The 25,465-nt window shown below is 42.2% G+C and overlaps 1 protein-coding gene across 4 annotated transcripts in view; it reads right to left on the bottom strand.

Annotated features, from left to right (window-relative positions):
- Positions 1 to 24,870, bottom strand: part of ASXL3 (ASXL transcriptional regulator 3) — a 124,640-nt gene extending 99,770 nt beyond the window's left edge. For 2 of the 4 annotated variants that reach the window (XM_048507517.1, XM_048507518.1), the window contains exon 1: positions 24,562 to 24,870. In XM_048507517.1, the coding sequence (XP_048363474.1) occupies positions 24,562 to 24,615 (54 nt within the window). In that variant the 5' untranslated portion in view covers positions 24,616 to 24,870. Of the gene's footprint in view, positions 1 to 1,285; positions 1,349 to 24,557 lie in introns of all 4 variants that reach the window. The other 2 variants (XM_048507519.1, XM_048507520.1) reach the window with 2 other exon arrangements.
- Between the last annotated feature and the right edge of the window lie 595 nt (positions 24,871 to 25,465).

Raw genomic sequence — 25,465 nt, 5'->3', positions numbered from 1 at the left:
ATAGGAAATCAGCTCTATATACCTACTTAGTCACTCATAACTTGCTCTCCGAGTGCCATGACAACATCTAGGGCCGTGGTGGTGAACCTATGGCACTCCAGATGTTCATGGACTACAATTCCCATCAGCCCCTGCCAGCATGGCCAATTGGCCATGCTGGCAGGGGCTGATGGGAATTGTAGTTCATGAACATCTGGAGTGCCATAGGTTCACCACCACTGATCTAGGGTGAACCTAAACAGCTTCCCATCAAGAACTAGAGATGCTGAACCAAAATTACTCAATAAAAGTAAGTGGGAGTTGGGGAGATATCTTTAGTTTTCATGATGCTTTTCAATTGTTTGGGTGGGTTCCTGAAATACTGCTGATTCACTACCATTATGTTCCACTCATTGTCTATGCCCCCCCAGAACAACAAATACTACTAAGGAAGTGTGCCTAAAATTTCCAGCTCCGGGAAGCATATCTTGTTACGACCCATTGCCAGGCAGGGCTACAAATATAATACCCTAGTGCAGTGGTGGTGAACCTATGGCACTCCAGATGTTCATGGACTACAATTCCCATCAGCCCCTGCCAGCATGGCCAATTGGCCATGCTGGCAGGGGCTGATGGGAATTGCAGTTCATGAACATCTGGAGTGCCATAGGTTCACCACCACTGCCCTAGTGGTAGCAGTGAATGAAGTCAGAAGACCAGGGTATCCACAAATTCCAGATATGAAAGCTTACTTCTGCTGAAGTCCTAGGTTTAAAAAAACACAACTTCATATTGACTGCAGCAACATGACAATTTGGCACAAACTGTCTTCTTTCCATACCAGTCAATTTAGTGATGCAAGACTATTGTTATTTATGGCTAAACTTCTTACCATCCCCTTTCCAACTCATAAAACAACAGTCCACAGGCCAAGACAATATTCTCTTATGTAGCAGATCTTTATTCACTGTTAAATGAATGGGAGGGGGAATTCCACATATTAAGGATGAACATAAACCTCACTCAAAGAAACACTTTTTCAAGTACAACTCAATCCCTGAATGATTAATTGCATGCACATGGAAAATGGGTCAGGACCTTAATAAATTAAACACGTAGAGTTTTATCAAAATAGTAAGAGAAAGATGAAATGAGCAATAAGGCAAGAAGGAAGAAACTCAACTGAACCGGAAATATTCCAGGAGCTAATCTGAATGAAAATGTAAACAGGGCAGTAAAGGAAACTGTACTGTACTGCACAAGACTATGAGGGATATTGGGGACACTCGAAGGTGGGGTTACTCACTGCGGAGGACTCCCTGTTTCTCTTCCCGAGTACAGGCCCTCAGCACACCTGGGCAGCTCCTCCCTGAAATTGAGAGAATTTGGGTAGCCCTGTCCCCTTCTCTATGACATCACAGCCTATTCTAAAAGAGGAAGTGGTAGTCAGGTGTTACAGCCCAAGCTGGATGAAAAGGAAGAGACAATTTCACATCAATCTTCACCTTGGAAAAGAGAAGGAGAGAAGCTGAGCTGAACTGGTGGGAAACGAAGGGGCAGACATAAGGATGAGCACAATATCGTTATTACGAATACACAGAACAGACAAAATGAAGCTGACAAAGCAATGTATGAAACATGGTGATTTTAAATCAAGCCCACAAATCAGAACTGCAACCATGAGACTAGGAAACAGAGCAGGGCACAATGGTACTTCAGGAGGGTGATTATGAGAGGAAGACTGAGAACGAAGGTGCAAGTAATAGCCCACTGTGTCAACAGTTTTGGTTGATGCATATGCTAGTGAGGACTGGAGCTTCACATTCCTTGCTACATTCAAAATTTTATTCATCAGCTCTTCAAAATAATTTATCACCAAAACGGAATTGCAAGAAGTAAATATTTCTTAATTCCAAACACTTTTTATACCAGGAGCCCAGCATACACTTTGAAAAGAACAAAGGCTTATTCTGACAGAAGACATTAAATGGGGGATTTTTTTCATGAGTAAGGAAGTCTCTGTAGCTTAATTTGTTGCTTACAAGAGAAAAGTAAAACACATGATAAATGATTCAGTAAAATGTAAAAGGGGGCTAAAGCAGTCAGCATAGTACAACACAATCTTGGCAGGGGCTTGGTATATGACCTACTAAAAGGCAAAAACATTCAATTTTCCTATCTCCTACCCTGCTTTTTAATGTTCCTAAGAATGGAAGACAAGCTAACACATGGCCAATTAACATAGGGGAGAAATCAGTGAAATAATACAGTAAACATTGAATTAATAAATTGGATGTAAGCAAAAAGAAAAAAATCCCCTGAATCAATAGCACCGTACTCTCTAAAGGCTCTATATTCAGACTGGAGATGCAAATGAAATTATGGCAACAGTTCCAAACAACAAGGCGTACATGCATCATAGCTAATATAAATCTGCTTGTCACCCTTAAAGGGCATAGGGAAAACAAAGATACATATTTTCCTTAAGGGAGCAGTAATGGCAGCTCTGAGTTAATTCATGGCTGTGCCCTATGGATCCTACATTACAGACAACCCTAGCAAAAGACTAACTAGGCTTCAGAACCTTTATGAAGCTACTTAGCAGGCAAAGGGGACAGTGATGACCAGGATACATGGTTTTATGTTTGCATTTCAGCATATATGGAACTGTTGCCTTGCACTAAAACTTTATATTCAAGACATAATTTACTTCATCATTTAAATTTTAGCTCATTTTCTCCTTTCAGCATTAGAGCAGGAAACACAAATCCAAAAATTTTAACAACTCTTACAAGAAAGAGAAAGATCAAGATAGTAAAGGAAACCTTCTAACGCCAGGCACAGATTGCCTAGATCAACAGATCTTACATTGCTTCTACAAGTTATGAAGGCTTTGTTTGACCATTAGAAGAAAAGAAGGGCAACAGTCACAAAAGGAATTGCTTCTTTGGCAGAGGTTACTAACACAAGGTTATTCTAGACTTCTGGGAAATGGAGGGGCAGTTTCAAAGTATACTGGGTCCAAACAGCTCAGGGCTTTAAAGGCTTACATGTGGCACTCTGACCAGCACTCAAAATGCTATACCAAGTACACAAGCTTTCTAAAGCAGTGGTTCTCAACCTGGGGGTCGGGACCCCTTTGGAGGTCGAATGACCCTTTCACAGGGGTCGCCTAAGACTCTCTGCATCAGTGTTCTCCATCTGTAAAATGGATAAATGTTAGGGTTGGGGGTCACCACAACATGAGGAACTGTATTAAAGGGTTGCGGAATTAGGAAGGTCCTGTGCAGATGCAGGGCTGCCTGGCAGAGAGAGCTCTCCCAAGCAGCTCTGTTCCCCTTAGCGTCTGCGATGTTCCACACAGCACTGGGGGAGGATTAAAGGGACTATTGGCCCAGATGCTACCACTGTATGAAGGTTTTGTTATATCAGTGGATCCAGGAGTACTTTCATGCTAACATGAGAGAGCAGGAAAGGCTGAGCCTTGTCATCATCTGACAAATGCAACATACGTAGCTCACAGAATAAAACATTTTAAAACTTCCTAATCAAAGGCAACTTTTTATTCAAGGACAGCTTCCTTGCAATACGTATAAAAGGAACACATATATAAATTGTAGCTTTTTCTCTATGTATACAAGAGCAGAGGATTACTTCCTTTTATCAGTTACATTTTATTCTACCCTTCTTCCAAAGAACTCAGGCTGGTGTAAGTAGTCTTTTCCTCCCCATTTTATAATTGCAATAATTCTCAAAATAGGTTTCACTGAGAAGGAATGACTGCCTCAAGGTTACCTAGAGAGCAAAGTGGGGATACCTATCAATTATTGTTCAAACAGTGGCCCCTAGCACTGTCTGGGAAGAGGTCTGGATTTCTAATTCTTTAACAATTTCTAATTCACTGGAATCTTTTATTTCTTTAATATACTAGAGCGATGTTTCCAGTACAACATGCTTAATCTTTTTTTTACATTTTAAACAAAGTGACAATTGTACCCCATTAGTTTCCAGTACCTTCCAATTATACCTCCATTGTTAGCAAATATGAATCACTATCAACAATTTCTTCTAATATTCTCTAATATATGAATGTTAAACGACAACTTTAACCTTCTAACCATAGTCAAGGGACTATGTAATTCAAATATCACAACCCCATCTGTGTTACGCTGAAAAAAAAGGACAGTCCCGGGGGTGGGGGCTGAATACACTCAGGAAACACAATGCCCTTATCCTGACATTTCTTCAAGTTAGGCTGGTGTAAGGGTCACTCACACCAGTGCAGATCCCCATCACCATTCTGCTGCTCTTGGACACTGGCATAGCCCCGCAGTGGCCATGTGTCAGCACAACTGAGGTGCAGGTCCCTGTGCTAGCATGGCTGTGGGAGATACTGGGAACGTGGCTAGAAGGGCCTGCAAACATAGCCCAAGTGATCACCAGGAGATACCACCTGCGGTGATGGTCTTTTGTGATAACTGTTGAATGACTGAGTCCTGCCAGCCCCTCATCCCTGAAGCAGAGCCACTTTCACTGCCACCCCAAACTCTCATGCCCCCGTTACTTCTTGAGACCTGCCCTCCCCCCTGTACATGACTCACAAAATGGAGGTGTTGTTACAGGGCCATCAGTGAAGGTACCCAAGAAGGGTGGCAGAAAGCCAGTGCCTTTGTCAGGAAGTGACCCCAAGGTTCAGGGAGGAGGAGAAAAAGAAGAGTTGGTTTTACACCCCACTGTCTCCTACCTTTAAGGAATCCTAATCCAATTTACAATCCCTCTCCCCTTGTAAGGTAGGTGGGGCTAAGAGAGAACTGTGACTGGCCCAAAGTCACCCAGAAGACTTCATGCACAGGAGTCCACTGCTCATGTTGAACAATGGGTGAACAATGGGAAATCAAACTCAATTCTCCAGATTAACCACTATGCCACACTGGCTCTCAAACTGGCCATGCCATCTATCCCAGTGGGTCGGTCATCCAAGACCCAGGATGGGATTACCCAGATCTTCATCCCCTTGTGCCAAGCCTGGAGGAAAGGGAGTTCAGCAACAGAGAGGAGGGCCAAAGGGCCCAGGCTGCTGACCTGGGAGGTGACAGAGATAAGGTAACAGTGAGTCTGAGTGGTGGCTCCAGAGCAGAATGTTACAAGTGCCCACATGGACTGAGCTTCCACTCCCTTTCCCCACATGCCAGGGCATTTTTCCACGATCTCCACAGCTGCTTCTGTGGACCATATCCATGCCCTGTCTCTGAGATGAATTGTAGTGGCCGGGTCAGTCTTCTTGCAGACACTGGGCATCACAGAATCTCCAGGACCAGCAGCTGAGGGTGATCCTATGTAGTGGACAGACTCAATGTCTTCAGATGGCAGCGTAGTGGGCAATAGGAAAAGTAGAAGTGGATGAGACAGGCAGCAACCTCCAGAGTGGGGTGTGTTAATTGCTGGTGCTCCTGATGATATAGGGGATGATGCCACCTTGCCTGGACTCATGCCTGGGGTCTGCAGCCAACTCAGCCCATCCTTCCACTCTCTCTTCCATATGTGCTGTGATTGAGTGAAAGAAGCTGCAGACCTGCCATAAGTGAAGGGAAGCCTTCTCCAGGGTCCCCAGTGCATGGAAAGGCTGGCAGCATGTGATGGTGGCTGCTTGTTGTTGCAACGAAAGTCAGGGAACGATAGGTGCAGATTGACAGGCTGCTGTCACACCTGTTGGCAGTAGCCCCACATGACATCCTACCTCAGCAACCTTCCCTTCTGTACCAATGCTAACAGGAATGGTTCTGGGAATGCCCTCAACAGCTTGGGTGGCCTGTTGGCAGGTGCAGCCATCAGTGAGTGCAGGTCACCCATGATTGAACAGACTGTCCTCAGCCTCTACCTGTGCCCCTTCCAAGGTGAGGGCACCCTTTGCATGTTGTGTGCTGAAGGCCTGCTTGGGGTCACTGTGGGAGGGGGATTGTTGGGACCCTTGCCAACTCTGTCAGTTGCCCAGATACTTGTGAAAAGCCTCTGTCTCTTTAAGGTGTGGGGCAAGTGCATGACTCACAAAATGGAGGTGTTGTTACAGGGCCATCAGTGAAGGTACCCAAGAAGGGTGGCAGAAAGCCAGTGCCTTTGTCAGGAAGTGACCCAATTAACTGCTCTTTCTATTTAAATGAACAGGTTTGTGTACACAGCTAAGCATACAAAGGTCTTCAGGTTCCATTGCTCCTTGGTCCCTAACTAATTCATATTCCACAAAAGGGGACCCTAGTTTCTTGCAGTAGGACCTCCCAAACTCATATCTTACCCACTAAGGCAGAGTGTGAATGGGCCATGGAGGTGACTGCCAAATTGGTTAAGGATAGTACAGCCAGGAGAACAGCTGTCCTTTTGATATCCCCTCCCAATGTTGAAGGTATCTTCAGTTCAGCCAGTTCCCTCAAAATCCCCAGGTGAATCCAAGTTAATGTTACTATCTTTCCTATACCAAGGACTCATTAGCAAGTGATCCATTCAACCACACCTGTCTAATCCAATACACATCATGTGGTCATGTGTGTATAGCCAGTATCAGTGTCCATTGCGCACTTTTAAGCACAGCATTATCCATTAGATGACATGTCGTGCAAAAGAGTCCCAAACAGTCTTCCTTGTTCACCACCCATTGCTGTGTTTCTACTGTGGGTGCCAAAGTAAAACAATTTACTTACATATCTTTGTGAAATCAAGTCAGAACCATCTGGTGGTGACCACAGCAAGACGTTTTCAAAGCAAGTAAGAATTCAAGGTGGTTTGCCATTACCTTCCTTTGCAGAGTCTTATTTGTGGTTTTCCATCCAAATACCAACTCTGAATAGCTTCTGAGATCTAATAAGATCAGGATATACCATGGCATCTTCCCTCCCTTTAAATGATTACCTTCAAAATATTATATTGTAATCCCATGCACGTTTACTCCACAGTCATTTCCACCAAGTTTCATTTGGATTACTTCCAAATAAGCGTGTGTAGTATTGGCAACCTAAATTCCTCATAGTAAACTTAAATGCATACAGAAAAACATATTAAATTCTATTTGGCAGGCTGAAAGCCTTGGGCATACCTAAAATAGACTGTTTGGATCTCAGCCATTTATTTGAAACTGTCACACTGTTTCAATGCAACTCGCTTGCTAGTAAGCGTGCCTAGTATCATGGTTTTAATATTTCAAATGTGAAAACCGACAGGAGAAAGATTGTAAGATGTTTTTCCCCCTATAAAATAACATCAAATAAAGTCCTACTGCTGTTTCTCTTCTTGAAATATCTTTTCTGGATTTTTCATTTAATTCATAAACACAACATGTTCTGTGCTATGATCAGTGCTGTTAGGTACTGATAGCAGACAGTGAAGCAAGAATGTAATTTGAACATCTCAGAAGACACATCTGTTATCACCATTTGCTGGCTAAACAAAAGTATAATCTACATTAGAAAAGAATGAAGAGACACTGAATCACAGAAAAGGATTTTAGCATCTTGCTTTCCAGTACCAATCCAAAATGTTTCATTTTTCATTCCCATCTTCATTAGTTAATATATTTGGGGACCATGATCAGAAAACAGGAGCAGCTGCTTATAAAGAAAATACCTGCCTGCAGTTTTAGAAAGGATACTGATCTATTTTGTAATGCCAATACCCTGAACTATTTTATGACTTCAGATTTTTTCTATTTAAAATATATAGTGATGATTCTTAAAGCAGGTCTAGAAATATTCCTGATGTAAGCCTGATGTTCCAAAACCTCTGGGCTCTCGGGGCACATGACAACCCTTTCTGCCTTCTTCCTTTTTTCTTCTTCCATGCATTCCCTCAGTACTCAAAGCAAGATGGGGATGGGTTGCTTCCTTGGTCAGCCTTCACCATAATTGCTACTGCCTCTGTCTTCTAGCAGCTTCTTACGTGAATGAACCCTCTGAGTGTGCACAGACCTAATTATGAACAGCTCTGCAAACTGTGTTACACAAAGCTAGAGTCCGACTCAGGGTGTCCTAAGACACATGGGCTTTATTTTCAGCTAGACATTCTGACATAGCTAGACATAGGCAGTTGTTGGTGTTTTCACTCATCTTAGAAACATTGCCCTCTAAGTTCTGGCCCTGAAGATCCACTGTTTTCTCCACATGTTCACCTACAGGATCTCACTAGAACCCTTGTCCTCAAGGCACAACAGTGCTGATCTGCTAATCATTAAGTAACAGAACTATGACATTATACCATCAGGCAATTATTTTTGTTTGCTGACGCAGAGCAAATCTACTACTTAAAATGCTCAGAAACTAAATATGACAGGTGAGAGTTTTGAACAAGAGGCATGAACTGCAAGAATGCTCCACACACATGGATGCTTTTCAAGCTGTCAGTGGTATTTTGCTACATTTGTTAAATGTGTAATGGTTAGTGTCATAACAAAGATCAGCCATCATGTTATGACATTTATCTTTATAAACGAGGAGGGGGAGGGCATTCAAGTTACTCTATTCCTTGCTATAAGATGATTAATGTCACAGGAGATAAATCAGTATCTACTGTACATGAAATAAGATAATAGTGTTTAAAAGCAGGGACGCAGGATTTAAATGGCATGTGTTAGAGTCAATGTAATACTCTAGGTACAGCTGGGAGCTGCTCATAAAATTCTCAAGCAGGATTAAAAACATTATATTCCAATGCAAAAATGAAGGCATATTCATTTTGATTCATCAGTGAAGTCCAGCTTTTTCTACATATACATTTCTCCTAACTTTTTTTTTAACATAGCTAAATGAAAATTAGGACACATCATCATGATTGTGGAATTCGCATAGTGATTTTTACCACAGCAAGCTCTTGGTGTGGCACATATAACAGGCTCATTCCGCACATGAAGAATAATGTACTTTCAAACTGCTTTCAGTGCTCTTTGAAGCTGTGCGGAATAGCAAAATCCACTTGCAAACAGTTGTGAAAGTGGTTTGAAAACGCATTATTTTGCCTGTGCGGAAGGGGCCATAGGCAAAAGCCTTGAGGAAGACCCACATGGCCAGATCCCAAGACGTAGCGTGGGTGAAAACAAATGCTTACGGAGTCAGCAATTAGTGTATTAATCTGCCACACAATATGACTGATTGATAGTATTCCACGGTTGAAAGCAAATATGTATGCCCTGAGTGTCTCATATAAGCCAAAAATCAGGATATAAATGTAAAAATTTAAAAAAACCACAGTCACAAAGGATATGCAGCTCTTTCAGTATGGACTGACAGTCTAACTTTCCCTTCCTCATACGGGACTGTTCCCCACTGATCACAGGTAGCTGGTAGACATATCCGAATTTTACTTCACACTTTTCATAGCCTTTGATACAGTACTGTTATTCTCCTTTCAGATGGATGTTATTCTCCATCCAGATAGATATAATCTTTATTCCTTATATATTCCTTATTCTCTGGTGGGGGGAAATGCTATTCACAGCTCACTTATAGAGACCACATACAAGTTTTCAAGGCAAGAGACTTTCAAAAGTGGCTTGCCATTATTTGCCTCCACCTGGGCTGAGAGAATTCTGAGAGAACTGTGGCTGGCCCAAGGTCACTCAGCAGGCTTCATGTGGAGCGGTAAGGAATTGATACTGGTTCTCCAGATTAGAGTCCTTTGCTCTTAATCACTACACATGCTGGCTCTCCCTTACTCTCTAAATCAGTGGTTCTCAACCTTCCTAATGCCACAACCCTTTAATACAGTCCCTCATGTTGTGGTGACCCCCAATCCTAACATTTATCCATTTTACAGATGGAGAATACTGATGCAGAGAGTCTTAGGCGACCCCTGTGAAAGGGCCGTTCGACCCCCCAAAGGGGTCCTGATCCCCAGGTTGAGAACCACTGCTCTAAATGGAAGGAAATTCTGTCTGATTGAGAAGTCCGGACAACCTTTCCCAATACAACCCCTGGAGGGAATTACATTCTACTGGAAACATCTGGTGGTCCCTGGCTCTAAAAGCGTCTAGCTCAGGGGTAGGGAACCTGCGGCTCTCCAGATGTTCAGGAACTACAATTCCCATCAGCCTCTGTCAGCATGGCCAATTGGCCATGCTGGTAGGGGCTGATGGGAATTGTAGTTCCTGAACATCTGGAGAGCCGCAGGTTCCCTACCCCTGGTCTAGCTGATCACAATGAGAGCCAGAGCTTTTTCAGTGGAACTCTCTGACAACTGAGTCCTAGGTCCAGTGGGATCAGATTCAATTCCACAAAGCCTGTAAGACAGAGATATTCCACCAGGTCTGTGGCTGAGGCAGCAAAGGTTACATCATTGCTGCTCTCCCTAATCGTAACCCTACCCCTATCCTTTTTAGTACTTTTATTTATTCCATTCCCTTAGTTGTTTTGGTTTAGGTTCTCCTGTTTTTGTTTGACTGTTTTTTCTTATGTCTTTCCCTCCTTGGTTGGTTATCCTGGGATATGTGATTGTGAATGAAATTAAATAACTGGAGCACCGATTGAAATTTTAATTGATAATGTTTTAATTTGTATTATGTGTTTTAATGTTATTGTATATTTTTATATCATTCGCTTCCCTGAGCCTGGGAAAGGAAGGGATACAAATCAAATAAATAGACAAACAGGGTTTTTTGGTCAGACACATCTTTGCCTTGTGATGTTAGACTAAACAGATACCCATTAAAAATATTTCTCAAGAAGTAGTTCTTTGCCATGAGTACACTGTTATCATTGTGTGGCTTTCAGAAACCTTTGTTTATGACAGCATCATAAAGATAAAAGCTCTCTTCCTTTGATAATATTAGGATACATCCAGACCATCAGATTATTCACACCATCACATTATTCTGAAACCAAGTGCACAAAGGAGCAATGAGGAAACTTGCAGAAACTTGTACTTTTACCTCACGAATAGGACACAGCTTTCCCCGGATTGGTCTGGAAAGAACTCTCATTCTGTTGGTTGTGGTGGGTTTTCCGGGCTGTGTGGCTCTGGTTTGGTGGATCTTGTTCCACCAGACTAAGATCCACCAGACCATGGCCACACAGCCCGGAAAACCCACCACAACCAGTTGAATCCAGCCGTGAAAGCCTTTGACAATCTCATTATGTTCTTCATCCATACAATTTCATTTGATTATCAGAGCTTTTATGGTTGAAAGTCCTGTGCACAATGTCCACAGTGTTGACAAGCATGCTCTCCTGGCCCCTTTCATCCTTAGAACTACTCTTGAACTGGAGGAAATGAGGCAGCTGTATGGAAGATTCCTGCTACTGTGCCCAGTCCTAGTACCACATGTAATGAGGACTTAAAGTTTTTCGGCTCTAGCAGAGGTGCTTTCTCTATGGCCTAGTGAGAGCCACATTTGAAATCAACTTCAATTATAGCAGTCACATAACTACTGTTTGCCCCGAATATTACCAAATAATATTAAATATAATTATTAAAATTAAATATATAACTTAAATAACCAAATGTGTTTTCAGTTCAACAAAACTAAATTCCACTAATTTGTTTGTTGTGTTCATTTATTTCTCAGCGGCTCATTCCACACATGCAGAATAATGCACTTTCAAACTGCTTTCAGTGCTCTTTGAAGCTGTGCGGAATGGCAAAATCCACTTGCAAACAGTTGTGAAAGTGGTTTGAAAACGCATTATTTTGCGTGTGCGGAAGGGGCCAGCATGCCATTAGAAGTACAAAGCAAATCCCCAGGAACCAAAACTAGAAGAGCCACATGTAGCTCTAGAGTGAGTACCACTGCTCTAGAACATCCCATGATAACTTTGTGTTGAAGTCAAAATAAGAAATAGTCTTGTGGTACAATAAAGATTATAGAATCTTTAATACTTCATGATACAACTGACAAGGTAGGCCACAATACTCATTTGTTATTTTACTACCACTTGAGGAAGCTCAGTAGCCCCTGCAGGTTTTCTTCAAAAAAGAGTTTATTTTCCAATCACAGATCTACCCATTGGACCTAAAATGATTCCTCTTAATGGACAATGAACATAAAAGCTTCCAGTTAAAGACTTTTGTGTAAAAAATAGCATGAGACCTAATACTCAAGTCATCATCTTATGGTGAACACCATTTCTATCCTTGCATTATGTTCTGCTCCATACTCTCTTAGTTCTCCTTACTTGAATACACTACTTACTATGGTTCCACTCAACTCTGAGTCTTCCTCACACTTCACACTTAATCCTGACTCTCACTAATGATGCCTTCACTTGTTTCTCACTGTTCCACAGTGCATCACGAACTTAGCACTTGAGTGCCATGGACTTCACTGCAAGCATCAGACCTTATTAACAGAAACCAGCTCTAATCTCCAGGTGATGCAGTAGAGGTCCTATCTGGCAGCTGCTGTAGACTGACTAAGAGCAATCACATCCTAAACAGAGGTAATTGTGGTTAGAAGGTGGAGATCTTGCAGGACACTGTTCTCCCTACTTTTGATTGATTTCAGCTGAACCTTGTTGACTGAGTTAAGAGCCTTAGGAATATGCTGGACCCAGCATTTTTGCTGGAGAAAAAAAGTTAATGCAGCTACAAAAAAGAGAGGCTATCTTCCAGTGTAGCTTAGCCCAGATAATGACCCCTACCTTGATATGACTATCTGGCTACCTCGATCCATGACAGTAACATTGAAACTACACCACTGTTATACACTGTACATCTGTCTCCTCTCAAAAGAATGTCATGGCCCAGCTATTATCAGGAGCTAGATGGAACACGCATATTACTCGCATTCTGCAGTCACTCCACTGGCTACCAATCAGTTGCTGGGTTCAATTTAACATCTTTGTTATCATACACTTCATGGCCTTGGTCTAGACATGTGAGACCGCCTCTCCCCCTTTGCTTTGCCATGAATTTGCTCATCTGAGCAGAGCTTACTGTGGGTGCCAATCTAAAAATGGGGGAAAAAATCAACATTCTTTCTCTTTTATGATCCAAACCTTATGGAATACAATGCCTGATGCTTTCCACTTATTTATTTATTAGATTTATATCCCACTTTTTCACAACAATATCCTTATGTTTCTTGTGATTCATTTAGGATTCTTGAGGAGGAGGGGGGGGGGAGGAGAAGAAGAAGTTTGGATTCATACCCCCCCTTTCTCTCCTGTAGGACACTCAAAGGGGCTCTCCTTTCCCTCCCCCCCCCAACAAACACCCTGTGAGGTGAGTGAACTCCTTAGAGCTGTGACTAGCTCAAGGTCACCCAGAGTACAAAGGCTAATCTAGTTCTCCAGATAAGCCTGCACAGCTCAAATGGCTGAGCAGGGAATCAAACCTGGTTTTCCAGATTAGAGTGCACTTGCTCTTAACTACAATGCCACTGCTGCTCCCAAGAAGAGTATACAGGTTGAAGCTTTCAGTATGGCTCCCTCCAAACATACTGCACATGGCCTTATATTGCCAGGATGCATCCCTCCCCATTTAGAAGTTCAGAGTTTATCTCACAACAAAGATCTGAGAACCTCTGCAGTGAGACAGTTAAACCTATAGCACCTCAGCTAAAGCATACAGAAAGAACACCCAATTATACTATTAATTTCCACAATTCCTATTTAAGTTAGCAACCTTATAAATGACTGAATTCAGTTCATCTCATATTTATATATCAGGTTTAAGACAAACATCTGAAAGACACCACCAGTAAAAGTTAATAACTGTAAAACATGAATGGCTGTGTTTATTTAGCTGCACTTTGCAAAAATAAAATAAAAATAAAATATGCACCACCGTGCCAGACCAAAAAAACCGAACAAACACAAAAGCCAACAGCATTTTTTTAAAAAGTAAAGCAGCCTTGATCAAATCAAAGAGAAAAGCCATCAAACCCTCCTAAAGAAGCAGTACTTCCTCATGTCTAAAAGAGAATTAACTCAGAATAAATATGAAAATAGCAGGTCTATGTTAAACCAACAACAAAGAAGTCCTTAGCATAGTAAAACCAAGTCAAATCAAACCCGTTTTATAACAGCATGAAACTTCTTTCACAATAGTTTAAATGCTATTTATAGTGGCAAGAGTCAACACTTGAGATAAAAGTCAAAGGAATTAAAGCCAAAGCTCTAGCTATACAAAATTTACTGTCTTGGTTTTGCCTTTCATATGTGGTCTTCAAATAGGAAGACACAGCATGAAATATTCCCTTTCTGCTATATGTTTTAGTTCAGCTATATTATCTCAGCAAAACAGAAAAGAGATGAAATTGCATTTGAACAGTTATATTACCTGATAAATGTGTAGATTAAATAACACGAGAGAGAGAAAGCGCTCACAGAAATTAAGAGCGCTTTTAACTAGTTAGAAACCATGGAAGAGATTTTCAAATTATAAGTTATTTTGATTAGGTAGAAGCAGCAATACATTTTATTTTACATTGAACAGAAGACAGTTTATGACCCGCTAAAGGAAATACTACACTAATGGGTGCATCAAGATTTAACTACAGCAGGAAATTGGATAGTCTGATACAAAAGTGGATTTCAATGTGTTTGGCAGAGGGCAGACTCACACCAGAACACACCAGTTCACTATTCACACACTTCTAGTGGTGAAGTAGCAATGATTTCACTTTGCTTTAATTTTTCATTGTTCTGGGTTGTAAAAATAAACCTGTTGTTCTCACTTGTCCTCTCCCTTTCCCCTTGCCTTCCTTCCCTCCTCCCTTTTCCCGTCTCTTTTTGATCACTGACTGAATCAAAGAAAAGTTGTAAAAGTCCTATAATTTATATTATTTAGTTGTTCAATATGCCTTATATTATTTTGACATTTTAACAATGTCTAAGCAACCTCACTTCATTTCTAGCAATTTTATAAAATAACAATAATATATTTTAAAATAAATCTCTAAAAGATTTCCGTGGATCAGCAGTCGTTTGAAGCAGACATGATGAATTCATGTCCAGAGTCTGTCTCTACCTTTAAATTACCTCAGGTACCATGACAGGGTATATCTGCTACATCTTCCATCCTGCTCATTCACCAACTACCTTGCTCACTACTTTCCCCTGCCTGATGAGGCCAGCAGGACTCCAGGGGAGACCACAGCAGATAGGGAAGCAAATGGGCAGTGGAAATGATTCAGGAAAGGAACAGTAGATTCAGCATCTTCCATCCTGTCTTGCTGTCCTAGAGCATTAAAAATATCAGCACTATCTCCAGGCAAGAACTGGACAACTCTGTTCACAACCTGGTTCAATGGCTCGTGACACATGTAGGTCTGTGTACTGAAGATGCCCAACAGCTATCAGCGTCTGAAGTTTTCAAGCTTAAATGGACCTACTACAGACGGGGCTAAAAAACATCTATTAAGGCAGCCATCACACTTATCAGGAACAGGAGCTTAGTACAAGAATATTTTATTTTCAACTATCTGATGCAAATTGTAGGTGGAAATTGTACGGCTGTGGAATTCTGAAAATTACCAAGAAGACATACTGTCATGAAGTTCAAATTACCATATATACTTGCAAATAAGTCGAATTTTTCAGCACATTTTTTTTGCTGAAAAAGCCCCCCTTGACTTATACGCCAGTCAGGTGTATTTTAAAAAATATTTTAAGGTTTTTACTTTGTCGGCAGCCAGGGGGCACAGTTTTTATGCTATGGCACCAAAATTTCAGGGATTTTTCAAGACTCTCCTGATGACACCACCTAAGTTTAGTAAAGTTTGGTTTAGGGGGTCCAAAGTTATGGACCCCCAAAGGGGGTGCCCCCATCCCCTATTGTTTCCAATGGGAGCTAACAGTAGATGGGGCTACAGATTAAGGGTCCATAGCTTTGGACCCCTTGAACCAAACTTCACCAAACCTGGGTGGTACCGTGTTTCCCTGAAAATAAGACAGTGTCTTATATTAATTTTTCCTCCCAAAGATGCGCTATGTCTTATTTTCAGGGGATGTCTTATTTTTCCACTCCACAGCTGCATGCTCTGATGTTCTGTTTGACGGGCATGCTTCCAAACTTTGCTACGTCTTACTTTTGGGGGATGCTTTAGCACTTCAGCAAAACCTCTACTATGTCTTATTTTCGGGGGATGTCTTATTTTCAGGGAAACAGGGTATCATCAGGAGGGTCTCCTAAAGATACGGTGAAATGTTGTTACTGCTAACATAAACATTCCTCCCCTGACCAAAAATCCAGTTTTGAAGGATTTTAACTCTTGTGTTTTAGCTTGATTGCTGGTTGAGCTAAGGTTTTTGTACTTTTAAAGTTATTGTTGAGACCATATTGTTTTTTGCTGACCCTCTTTTCCACTTACAGAGCTATTTTGCTGTTTTTCTTTGAAATAAATATTCAAAAACATTTAACCTACTGATGCCTCAATTAATGTAATTTTATTGGTATCTATTTTTATTTTTGAAATTTACCAGTAGCTGCTGCATTTCCACCCTCGACTTATATGCGAGTCAATAAGTTTTCCCAGTTTTTTGTGGTAAAATTAGGTGCCTCGACTTATATGCGGGTCGACTTATACACGAGTATATACGGTAGGTAAGTCCTCTACAACTCAACAGAACAAGAATATTTGCAGAGGACCGCACCTTTCTGTTGAATTTGGAATAACTTGGAACATAAAATTTGGAATACTAAATTCAGGATATCTTCCAAACAAATTTTAATGTATGGATTAGACTTCCTATCACTGATAGCCTTATTTTCATAGAAATTGAAGAATAACCTTCCAGGCAACTTTATGGTTACAAAGGCCTGGGTGAATGCAAGAATTGTTTCTTTCAGACAACTTGGAGACGTTCATGAATATATTGCAAGAAGGTTTGATAACCTGAAGGAGGAGTTGTGCTGCTGCACAGGTAGAGGATCATGAGAAGTGAAACATACACTGTTTAATAAGAACTGTTCTACCAGTATTAAGAATTCCATACAAGTCAGAAGTAAAAACAAACAGGGGGATAAGAGTTTCCTAATTCTGCCCTAGGTGCCCCCACAGATTATTATTACAGCTGCCACCTGTTCAAGTGGTTACTTTCACTACTGCAGGTTAAGGAAGTCCAAAGGGTGCCACGTCCAACTGCATAGTACACAACAAGAAAGATAAACGGGATAGAAAAGAATAAAAAAGAAAAAGAATTCCCTCTTCATTGCTTAAAAAAAGATCCGTTCAAGATGAATTACAGCCAAAAGTTTCCATTCATTGTCTATATGAAATATAGTACTGACATAAAGCAAATCTTTAGATTGAAATTTAGCCTAAGAGCAATATTTAATATAGTCATGCTGATATTACTCAGGGAGACAAGGAGGTTCATCTTTCTTCAATCTTTTTCAGCCCACCAGGCAAGAAATGCCCTGGTATGCCAATTCTTCACAGACTCTTAAACATTCTGCTTACTGCAAATGCGTAATCAACAACATTTCCCAGCAGCCTCTAAATCTTACCCCACCGTCCTTTGCACACAATTGCTAGCAATCAACTGATGTCCTGGACTTGCACTGTTCACACTCTCCCACGGAACTCATGCAAGGTGTTGGGCAGTCCTGCTTCAAATAAGCCTCACACAGTAGTATCTCTACCAGAAGGGCTGTCAACCTCCAGGTGATAGCTGGAGATCTCCCACTATTACAACTTATCTCCAGGTAACAGAGGTCAACTCATCTAGAGAAAATGGATGCTTTGGAAGATGGACTCTATGGCATTATACCTGGTTGAGTTCCCTTTGCTGCACTCCGCTCCTCTCCCCAAATCGCACCCCCCTCAAGCTTCCCTCCAGGGATGTAGGTAAGGAGGGTCCTTGGGTTTAAACCCCCCACCCATTGCATGTCTGGCGGGAGCGGACGCTCCTGTGCGCCCACACAGGCACAGCCCGCATTGCACGCTTGCTAGCTGTAAGCCAGCCAGAACCTGGAAAATAAAGCCTCGACTCTTGCGAGACCTGCTTTGCAAGAGGCGAGACTTTCTTTCCCAGGCTCCAGCAGGCTTGCAGGCTGGACGTGGGGCTTGGGGAGGTGGGGCCCCGCCCCCTGAGCCCCGCCCCCAAACCCACCCCATAAAAATGTTATACCTACATCCCTGCTTCACTCCCAAAATCTCCAGGTATTTCCCAACCCAAAGGTAGCAAACCTATTTACCAGTGGTATGACTTTTCCAGGAAAGTTTGACTTGGAAAAATTTCTAATTCCAAATTAAATAAATGGTAAAAAAAAATGTTAGCAAAAAAAGGCGAATATACCATGTACAAGCCTGGACCATATACAAGCACTTGGGTTTCTCTATGCCTCATAACCCATATCAAACCCATCACAATTCTTGATTTGCAGTATGACCACCCAATAGACAAATACATCACTGATCCCCACATCACTGTGGCCTGCTTCCTGCCTTACTCTTTGGACTGATCTGCCACCATGTCTGGCTCATGTTCCCCAAAGAAGAGTCTTACCATAAATATATATCGGGCCAGTTCAAGATATCCTGTTACCTTCAGTAAGCAGCTGTGGGTCCAGGTGGCAACAACATACAGAAGGCACACTTACCACCTCTTCCCACATACCACCCTCCGTTTTAACCTAGGATATTCTGGTATACACTTCTGTCTCGTATAGTATACTAGTTACTGTCATGGTTTTCAGTTTATGAAAGATGTTAAAATAGCTACTTGTGCAGCTAAGACATCACAAAAAAAGTGCCAAGCATAATGGATAAAAATGCTGACTTTAAAAAAAATTAAATTTAAATTGGATTTTTCAAAACTAGATTTTTTAAACTAGATTTTTAAAACAAAATGCTTCTTGAGGAAAGAATCTATCTAAATACAGTTTTCTATTCCAAATGCATTATGGTCCAAAGGTTATTCATTATGAAATAAAGATGAGGTTTTAATTATGTCGCATTAGGATGTATATTCATCCAATGTTAACATTTTTGGTAAATGAATTCCATTAATCCATTCACAATGTCATGTTCTTCCAGAGGTTTTTGTAAGATTATTTTCAGCACATTTTCTATCAAGGTATTATTACAGATGCTTCGTCTTGCAGTTCTCAGAACTATGAATTTGTGTTTGCAGAGATAACATGTTCCTTAACAGCAAAAATGTTATAAAAAAAAACATACAGAGTTGAAAAAAGACCTCAATCCCATTGCTCCTTAGTACATCTATATATACAGAATCAACCTCTTATCTCTTTACTAAATTTCAAGAAGTTCAATGAATAGAAGATTGTTTGGAGTGTAATAGATCTACAGGAGGAGCTAACTGTGAAGAAGGAGGGGCAAGAACTAAAAATGAAAGTGAAACCTTTTGAGCAGAATACTTGGCCCCTTCCGCACACGCAAAATAATGCATTTTCAAACCACTTTCACAACTGTTTGCAAGTGGATTTTGCCATTCCGCACAGCTTCAAAGAGCACTGAAAGCAGTTTAAAAATGCATTATTCGGCATGTGCGGAATGAGCCCTTCATAAGTATTGGGATCTTTTGTGTGTAGCTTGAGGTTTACCATATTATTCTCTCCCTGGATGAGAAAATCTATAATACCAGCAGGTCATAAAAGCAGTGGCATACCACCCACAGGGACGAGGGGGTCAAATGACCCTGGGCGCAATGGCAGGGGGGCAAAATCGTCCCCACTACCCTCCTCCCCCTGCGCCAACCCAGCTCAGAAGAGTTGGGCTGGCATGAAAGAGGTACCTAAAAATAGAGCCAGCGCGCTGCCAGGAGCCAGCCTGCTGTGGCAGCGTCCATCCGAGCCACCTCCTTCTGTCTCCAGGCCCTCGGGGGCAGGGGTGGCTTGAACGGGCACTGTGATTTAAACTGATTTGATTTAAATCAAATCTTCCCTGGTGCTAAGTATTAATTAATTCAGATGTATGAGTGAGCGACCTTCTGCTGAACACTCCTGCAAGGTAGGCCACCTTGACCTGTAGGGACTTGGCTACCCTTCTGGAACAAACAAGATGTGTCTCTGACTTCTGTTTATAAGCTGTTTACTTCTGTCATGCAGTTAACAGTACTCCTGCAAACTTGAGACCATACATCACACTAACCATCTTTCTCCTGCCCTGCCCCCTTTTAGCCCTCTAAGGGGTTTCCTCTCTTCTGGAAGCTCCCCGCTCCAATCTCCTAGTGGCTAGGGAGCTGTTTGTCTTGCCCTAAGGCAAAAGGCAGAAAGAGCAAAAAATTAATCCAGAAGGAAAGTAATTACCAAGTGGAATGAAGTGGCTCCCTTCTTTCCCTCAGGTAGCTAATGCTATCTATGCACAATACTCAATTTTCTAATTAACCCAATCAATACTGGTGGGTGTGCCTTACATCTCCAGTGTATTTCTTTCCAATCCAGTGACGATATACTAGCTTCAATTTTATCACTGTTCTTTTAGCTTATAAATATGTTTGCATTCAGCAGATCATGTACAGTAAAGAATTATTAGTACTTGTTTATCTCTTAAGACAGCATTTGGGGGTATGTTATTGTATAGTTTGATACTATAGTAAGTGACCTTAAACTCTTGGTATTCAGGGATGATCAAACACTCACGGATTCTGCTCATGGCATTTGCCATTTATAATGAGGCAACTGATTTATCAATCAGCTGTTTGACTGTTCTCAACCCATTTAAGCTTGTTTATTATGACAAGACTAGGTACAGGAAGGGATCCCATGAAGACTTTCCAATAACCTCTATCAGATAGTAGTCAGCTTTTGATCTCCTGCCAGGGTAATGTTGATGGGAGTGACATTTTTTGTGGGGGAGGGGGGATCAGTAGTCAACTCCCAATTTATAATAAGAATTCTAATCTTCTGCAACAGGACACTTAGCTGTGTCCTAGGTATGTTTTTCAACTGCCCACCCCTGGCGGGCAACATCCTGATCCTAGGCTTCTTCCCCCACACTTACTCAATGGAGCAGTGAGAGAAACGGGTTGGGTGGGTGACAGTACAAATATCAGGACATCACTTCCAGACAAATACCCAGAAGTGATACTTTTGCTTCTGCTGCAATGGAGTAACACAGAGAACCCCCAATGGGGTTTTTAAAACAGTATAACAATCACATAAACACAGACAAGAAAGAGGAAAGACACACATTTCCCTAGTTGGGGAATACAATTGTTCTTAGAAAAATAGTAAGCTTTTGAGTACTAGGGTAACTGGATAGTCTGAGGAGAGGTGAAACCTTAGCTACACTCTGAGGCACACAAAGAAAGTCCATCAGTGTTTCACAAAATGTGAGGGTGCTGTGCAGAAAGGGAGGTTCCTGTACATTTTAGCAACAGACATGCAATTTATTTTTGGGACGGGGTAAAAGCCAGAACGGCTCGGAACAGGCATTAAACTTCTAATTAAACTGCCAAAGAAATTTTTGAAAAAATGCTATTTCACTGTTACTTAACCCCTCTAAAAATCACCAATTAAACAAGGGGCTAATGGGGATTGTTGGGTACCAATGCCAATGTTATACACATCTGGTGGGAGTGGAAGAGAGCAGCAGAGTGTTATATTAAAATTGCCACGGCTATCTTTAAAGCTAAAAAGTTACCATTATCCCATGATGGTTTTTTGTTAGACTATGTAGATCTCCCTTTCAAAATATATTCGTGAATTTGTTGTTAATGGCATCCATAATGCTAATTTTGCTCAAAACTGCAAGAAGAAAATAGCTCCAAACAAGGAGGAATGATTAAATTAATAAAATATACTTATGTGCTTCAATTAATTTGTTTATATCACTGCAAACTGACAAATTTGAAAGATGGGATGTTTTCCTGGCTAGAATGAGAAATCAATTCTGACTTTGCATATTTGTTGTCTTACAACAGTTTGGTAGTTTGCAACACAGAATTTTGTTTGCATGTCCAATGTTATGAACCCCCTGAACCAAACCTTACAAAACCGGGGTGGTGTGGGGGGGCTCATCAGGATAATCTCCTGAAGACCCCCTGAGAATATGGTAACTCTACCTTTAAGAGTGAACTCCCTGCAGCAACCCCTCCACCCAAATTTTCCCCTTGGTAAAAGGCTGCATTCGCTTACTAAGGGACTCTATGGTCACTTCCACACTGCAGACTTTAAACTGGGTTGAAACTGGTTTGAGACCAGTTTAAAAATGGTACTGTCCACACTAGCACCTTAATCTGGGTGTGACGGAGACCTAGGTGCGAGATGGAGAGATGGAGTAAGGGTCTGTTAATTGAGACTCAAGGAAGATTGGCCCGGAACGGCCCAGAACAGGCATCAAACAAATCAGGATCACAAAAAACTGTGGCATGCATTATAGACACTCCAGACCGTTTCCTGGCTATTGAGGAATTTTGGCCCAGAACGGGGTAAGAGGTTGTCTCTGCATTCTTTGTTCTAGGTTGTAGTTCTGGAGTGTCTCTAATGCAAGCCACAGTTTTTCGTGGCCCTGTAGCTGGTTTAATGCCTGTTGCGAGCCATTTTCTGGCTCCAAAGGCATTTTGGCCCGGAACGAGATAAGAGAAGCAGGTTGTCTCTGTGTTTTTTGTTCTAGGTTGTAGTTCTGGAGTGCCTCTAATGCATGCCTCTGTATGTTGTTGCCCTGTAGCTTTTTCAATGCCTGTTCCGGGCCATTTTCTGGCTCCAATGGCATTTTGGCTCGGAACGGGATAAGAGAGGAAGGTTGTCTTTGTGTTTTTTGTTCTAGGTTGAAGTTCTGGTGTGCCTCTAATGTGTACCACAGAATTTTGTGGCCCTCTAATTCGTTTAATGCCTGTTCTGGGCTGTTCCGGGCCATTTTCTGGCTCCGAAGGCATTTTGGCTCAAAACAGAGTAAGAGAGGCAAGTTGTCTCTGTATTATTTTTTCTAGGTTGTAGTTCTGGAGTACCTCTAATGCGTACATCAGTTTTTTGGGGTCCTCTAATTCATTTAATGCCTGTTCCAGGCCACTTTCTGGTTCTGAAGGCATTTTGGCCTGGAACAGGGTACGAGAGGCAGGTTGTCTGCGCATTTTTTGTTCTAGGTTGTAGTTGTGGAGTGTCTCTAATGGATGCCACTGTTTTTTGTGTTCTTCTAGGTCATTTAATGCTATTTCCGGGCTGTTCCGGGCTTCTTTTGCTGTTCTGGTGGCATTTTTGGTCTGGAAATGGTTAATAAATGCACATTTTTTGTGCATTTTTTCCCAGATTGTAGTTTTAGAGTGCCTCTAATGCATGCCACAGTTTTTCGTGGTCCTCTAACTCGTTTAATGCATGTTCCGGTACATTCTGGACTTTTTTTTGTTGTTTCGGAGGCATTTTTAGCCTGGAAATGGTTAATAAATGCAAGTTTTTAATGCATTTTTTTCTAGATTGTAGTTTTTGAGTGCCTCTTATGCATGTTACAGTTTTTTGTGGACCTCTAACTCGTTTAATGCCCATTCCGGGCTTTTTTTGCTGTTCCAGAGGCATTTTTGGCCTCGAAAGGGTTAACAAATGCATGTTGTCTCTGTGTTTTTTCCCCCTAGATTGTAGTTCTGAAGTGCCTCTAATACATGCTACAGTTTTTGTGGTGCTCTAACTCATTTAATACCCATTCCGGGGCAATCTGGCTCCTGGCTTTTACCCCATCCCTTTATTTTTGTTGGGGGGAGAAGAGGGGTGCAGAGGTTACAAATATTACACTCATATATGCTACAAAGGAGTCTTGAGTGCAATGCCTCACATGCTTGTTAAAAGATGTAAATACTTATTGGACATGTACATGCTACAGAAGTTTATCTGAGTAATTCATTCACACACACACAAACATGCATATGCAAACACACACGTATATACACACCCAATAACATTTTCTGTACTATTATCCAGGAAATTGCTCGGTTCTACATATTTCATTACAAAGGGAGGTGCCCATTCTCCTGTGTGCATGCACATAGAAATGAAATGATCACACTGTCTTCAGGATGAAACCAATACCCCTACTTCAGTCTGCTTTACATATGCCCTGATTCTGATGATGTATGAAATCATTATGGAGAGGTCACAATCAGGGTGAGCAGGGAGTGGCTTATCTGTGGTCCCAGGATAAGTCCACACAACTCCACACATAAGAAACTGCTCGTGGGCGGGGGGGGGGGGATAATGCCCTCCAGCTTTCAGCTTATTGCAGGAGAATCCCAAGTGGTCGTGGTTAGGTCAGGTGAGGGAAGGGAAGGGAGCTTCACTGTGACTTATACACAACACCACCCAGGGATCCCCGCATTGTGTTCAGTAGGTTCACTCCCACCGGCCCCCGGAGTAACCTCTTGGTCTTTTCACTACCTCACTGCAGGACGTGGCATGCAGACAGTCCCTGAACAAAGTAGTTCTCACAGAACCCCCGATGCCAAGACTTCTGCACGGAACACCGTTCCATGAGAACGCAGCCGCCGCCGCTTCCAGTCCCATCCCGCATCTCTAGCTTTGCCGTGAAGCTCGAGAAGAACTGACTCTGCCCCACGTCCAGCCTTGCACAGTCACTCCAGCATCCCCTACCGACCGCAACAATGCAAAGGACTCGAGTCCGGAGCAGGCTGCGCTAGGCTCCTCCCCGACTTGCCCCGGGAACAGCAACCGGGCGGGCCGGCCCCCCGCGCACAAAGCTCTGGTCGCACCTACCAGGCGGGCAGCCTCGGCCCAGGTGTGGTCCTTCTTCTTCCTCTTGTCTTTCATGTTTGCATCTCATTGAGATGGTTCTATGGGGGCGGGATGGAACGTGCAGGGACGGGGGAGGGAGGGGGAGCCGGAGGGTCCCGCACAGACAATGATACGGTGACGTGGAGTTCTAGAACCCCTGAGGGAGGGGCGGGAGGAAGACAAGGAGGCGGAGGGCTGGGCCGGCTGGGGCTCGCGCTCCCGCAGCGGCGGCGGCGACACAGCTGACAGCTTGAGGGATGCTCCGTTACGCAAGTCACAACAATGCACTATGACGTCACACAAGGGAATGGCGACTGTACAAAACATCCCAGCCAAGGCAGCCGTGCTCGCGAGCAAACCGCACGAGACACAGAGAAAAGAAAGAGCTCTCAAAGATCTCGCGAGAGCTTCTGGAGACCCTCTCTTCAACCCACTCCCGTCCCCTCTATTTCTTTCCCTTCCCCACTCCCCTTTTAGTTTTACACATAAAGGGGAACAATTAAGACTAGACTACATGCCCCAATGTGCAACGCGCCTGTGCCTTTTTTTTAATGATAGCATATTGCCTCTCGGGTTTTGTAGTCTACGAGTACAACGAGAAAGTAAAATCCCCTCCCAAATTCAATTATTTTGAATACCTGTATGAAATTAGTTGCTCACCGCCATAACGGGCAAGCTGCTTATCGGTTTCCAGGTTAGCAGCGAAAGGCTGCACACTTTTACTAGAGATAGGCATTATTTGGAAATAGACCGTGCTGAAATCAATGGCACTTTTCCTAGAGGAAATGCGTTCATTGTTTTTAAAGTGGTGGCCTTTAATCGTTTTAGTCTATATGATTAATTGTTTTAATTTATAGTTTTAATTATATGATTTTATATAGTTTTA

Source organism: Sphaerodactylus townsendi, linkage group LG09 (genome assembly GCF_021028975.2).
Source record: "Sphaerodactylus townsendi isolate TG3544 linkage group LG09, MPM_Stown_v2.3, whole genome shotgun sequence".
In the NCBI taxonomy this organism is placed as follows: Eukaryota; Metazoa; Chordata; class Lepidosauria; order Squamata; family Sphaerodactylidae; genus Sphaerodactylus; species Sphaerodactylus townsendi.
This window is presented reverse-complemented; position numbering and strand designations above follow the sequence as displayed.